The following is a 3,969-nucleotide window of genomic DNA, read 5'->3' as shown; positions in this document are numbered from 1 at the left end:
CAGTTCTGTTGTGTAAGTGTATCATAAAACAAAAAGGAGATAAAATTTGCTTTGTGAAAAATCAAGAACATCTGATGCCTAGAAAGAATAAGAACTTGGGTATGGCAAGCTGCAGACATATGGGTTTTTATTTAAACTGTTTTCAGCTTTGTCACTGAATCATCTATTGAAAACCAAATATATATTAAAAAAACCCTTATTGGCTGTCTAATACTATCCAGGTGTGTATTCAAGTTTTTCCTTCTTACTGGCATATTGTCCAAAAAAGAAAAACCAATTGAAATTAATTTAAGTACAATTTAGAAGATGTTACCAGTGCATTAAAAAAAGAAGAGAAAAAGGAGGAGGCAGAGAATTACGCTGCTTTTAAACACCCATCCTTCAAGAGTTGTGCCTGGGGAATTAACTCCTGCCTCTGGAACGGATTTTCCTTGGTTTGAAGTCAGAGCACACCCCGGGATTCACAGCTGGATCTGGTGCAGCTGCTGGAGCAGGCAGGGAGGGATCTGAGAGCACAAGGGTTAATCTGAGCCGTGTGTCCGAGCCCCGTGGAGGTAAAACCAGGCACTGAGACCTTTTGAGAGGCTCTGGCACTGCCAGGAGGTTCATTTTGTCTGCAAAACCAAGCATGTAATTTCCCTTCTCCCTTGCTCTGTCTCTCTGTCTGGCCAGTCCTGTGGCTCAGTCTCCCTGGTGACAGCCAGGACAGCTGAGCTGACCTTCAGCAGGTGGTGAGAGATGGGCTCTCACTGCAGGACATGGGTTACGAAGCCCCCAGATTGGCTTTTCTCCTGCCAGGCAGAAGGGGAAGGCTGGGGAAACCCCAAGGCACCTCTGTGCTTGGAAGAAGAAAAGTGAAGAAACGATATAAATTAAAAAAAAAATAAATAAAAAAAGTAATTAAAAAAAAAATCATCCTCGGCATCCAGATGACATGCATTTAAAGCTTCCAGCTTACCACAGTGTTATGGCAGATTTACACAGAGATTAGAAGTGATCCCTCCCCAGTGAGCACCAGCTCGTGTGAGCTGTGTAAATCCAAGCGTGTCCGTACAGCCGCCAGACTTGGCATCCAGGACAGTTCCGAGTCCACTAAGCCAGCAGAAGTGACATTTCTGCTTTTTTTTTTTCAAACAAAACAGAGCTACTGAAGCCTCTGGAGTGTGGATTTAGCTGTCAGTCTTATTTACTACTTTCAGCTGTTATCTGCTGCCGCTGAAGCTGAGCGTGAATAACTTACCAGCCTGCACTGATAACTTTGCTTTCTGTTTCAGGTCCGGACAGAAATCCCATCAAAGCTTTCATTCCGATCCATGTGCTGAAAGATGACACACGAGTTAAACAAGTGAGGCTGAAATTCCTGAGACTCTCCTAAAGATTTTTCTAAGAATTTTCAAAAGCCTCTTAAAAACGGCGGCAGAGATCGAGCGCTGTTAAGGGAGGGGAAAAGGAAAAAAAAAAAAAAAAAAGAAAGGAGGAAAAAACTTTGGCAGGCAAACAGTGTCTTACATCAATCTAGCAGTCAGCATCTATGTAGATGTTCTTTCCTCCTTTTGTGCAACACCCCTTCCCTCCTACAGACCACCCAAAGCCCTATAAATAATCCAAGGACTGTATTTTTCCTCCACATTTCTCTTCAGTCCTCAAAGGAAAATTATCAGGCAAAGGAAGGGAGAGAGGGAGAAAGGAAAGTGAGGAGGGGAGAGACAGAAAGAGAAAGAGAGAGAGAGAAAGAGGAAAGATGGCTAGTGAATTCAGAAAGAAAATCTTCTGGAGGGCAGTGGTGGCCGAGTTCCTGGCCATGAGCCTTTTTATTTTTATCAGCATTGGCTCAGCTCTGGGCTTCAACTTCCCCGTGGTGGCCAACAAAACATCGACGAGGTCTCAGGACAACGTGAAGGTTTCTCTGGCTTTCGGGTTATCCATCGCTACCATGGCACAGAGTGTGGGCCACATCAGTGGGGCACACCTGAACCCTGCTGTCACCCTGGGGCTGCTGCTCAGCTGCCAGATCAGCATCTTCAAGGCTCTCATGTACATCCTTGCCCAGTGCCTGGGGGCAGTGGTGGCCACAGCCATTCTCTCCGGAGTCACCTCCTCTCTCCCAGGAAACTCCCTGGGGCTTAATGCTGTAAGTAGAAACTTTTAATTCCTCCTTAATTTTTTTTTTTTTTTTTTTTTGAGTAGAAATATAACACCTGTAATCTACTAAAGATGTGGGGGTTCTGTTGGTGCTGGTGACATCAGGCAGCCTGACTGTTTATTGTAGCAGAGAATCCAGTCCTGACTGATAACTAGGATGTCACAGGGATGGTCCTTCCTCCCCACCCTCATTTTTGGAGCTTTAGGACATTCTGGTCGTGATCAGTTTTGCTTATGTTCAGTTTTGTACATGCAAGTTGCTGAAAGGTGGCTTTGGATGACAATTTAACACTGGAATCAGTGGTAGTTTTATGACCTTTTGTGGTTCTGAAAGTCTCTAAGGTGCTGATTAATGTGCATATACCAGTGTTGTTTTGGCTCCTTGTGAGTGTGGTTAATTTCCAGTTTTAATTAATGGTTTGTGTATCCTGGTGAAGGCTGCAATGAAAACCCATGGGAGCAGAGAGAGGTGTGCAAGAGAAATCCCATCCCCAAAGGTGTGAACACTACCTGTTGCATTAGGCAGAGTGCTCAGATCCTGCCTGACAGAATTCCAGCTGCCCTTTCTGTGCTTTCCTGGGCAAAAATTGGACAAATCCTGAGTTCTCACGTGCAAACTGGAGGAAAATGTGAGACAGCTACAGGTAACTGGGGTGCAGGTTCCAGCTCTCTGCCAGCCAGATGCTCACATCATGCTGCCTAAAAACTGCCTGGCCACAACTCCTCCTCCTCAAAATGTCATTTTGCTGTTGTTGTTGCAGCATAATAGGAGGGGAAAAAGGATAAATACACTTTTAAACTTGAAATCCTCCTACTGTCAGAGGCAGTGCTACAGCCACTGCAGGGCACACAGTGCTATAAATGGAAATTCCTTCTGGTCACTTATTTGACCTGATCTCTTAAGAAGTATTTCACATATTTTCCTTGGTCCCTTTCTTGCAGAATATTCCTGACTGCAGTTTTTAAATTGAGCTAATTTGAAATCTTCTGCCCATTTGAAGTCACAAGGGTGTTTGCTGCAAATAAAGCTGCAAATGCAACAGCTCTTCTGAAATAACTTAGGCAAAATATCAATATGGTTTTGCATGCTGTAATTTGACATTACAGTTAAATCAGAACATGAATTAAGGAACATAAATAACATCAAGTTTTCAAAACAGAATAAAATCTGATATTAAGGTGATTCCTGGGGCAGCTCATCCACCCTTGTGTTACTCTGAGTTGCTCACCTCCCTCTCTCCTTGCTGCCTGCTGCTATTCCATCCTGCCCAGCACTTTGGAAATGTTCATGGCTTAACTCAAAACATTTTGAAGAGGAAAGAGCAAATAATTTTATTGACTCCAGAAGGCTCTGGCTGCGAGTGTGATACGTGATCTTTTCCTCTGAAACCACTGACAGAGGGAACAGCTCAACCACATGGGACAGGGTGTCCGCCCAAGTGGTTTCCTCGAGAGGTCCAAATGCCATTAAACACGGGAGCGTCTGGTTTTGGTAGCACTTAAGCTTGGTTTTTCCCTATTGCTTCCAGAAAATCCTGATGACTGGTTCCTTCCTCTAACCAAACCTGGCCATTTGTGAATGGGGGTGATTCTCTTCTTGCCCCTCAGTCAGTAACTCCTCAAGCTACAAAGGCAAAACCAGGCAGGGTTAAGTCTTCATCAAATAAATTCCTACAAATCCATCAGCAATTTCTGTGCAATGGAATAACAGAGAATATAGTTTTTAAAAGCTATGGTCTCATAGTTTGTCATTGGAAAATATTCAGAATTCTGTTTGTTTCTTTCACATCCAGTTGTAAATGGCTGGAGGAGCAGTGGGGTGACCCC

General features: G+C 44.0%; 1 protein-coding gene across 1 annotated transcript in view; it reads left to right on the top strand.

The window, feature by feature from the left end:
• The first annotated feature begins 1,706 nt into the window (after positions 1 to 1,706).
• Positions 1,707 to 3,969, top strand: part of AQP1 (aquaporin 1 (Colton blood group)) — a 16,659-nt gene continuing 14,396 nt past the window's right edge. Inside the window, exon 1 of the mRNA XM_062493427.1 lies at positions 1,707 to 2,131. Coding sequence (XP_062349411.1) covers positions 1,742 to 2,131 — 390 coding nt within the window. The 5' untranslated portion in view covers positions 1,707 to 1,741. The remainder of the gene's footprint in view (positions 2,132 to 3,969) is intronic.

The sequence above is a fragment of the Cinclus cinclus genome, chromosome 1 (genome assembly GCF_963662255.1).
Source record: "Cinclus cinclus chromosome 1, bCinCin1.1, whole genome shotgun sequence".
Taxonomy (NCBI): Eukaryota; Metazoa; Chordata; class Aves; order Passeriformes; family Cinclidae; genus Cinclus; species Cinclus cinclus.
The sequence above is the reverse complement of the archived record's forward strand: the minus strand, read 5'-3'. Positions and strand labels throughout refer to the sequence as shown.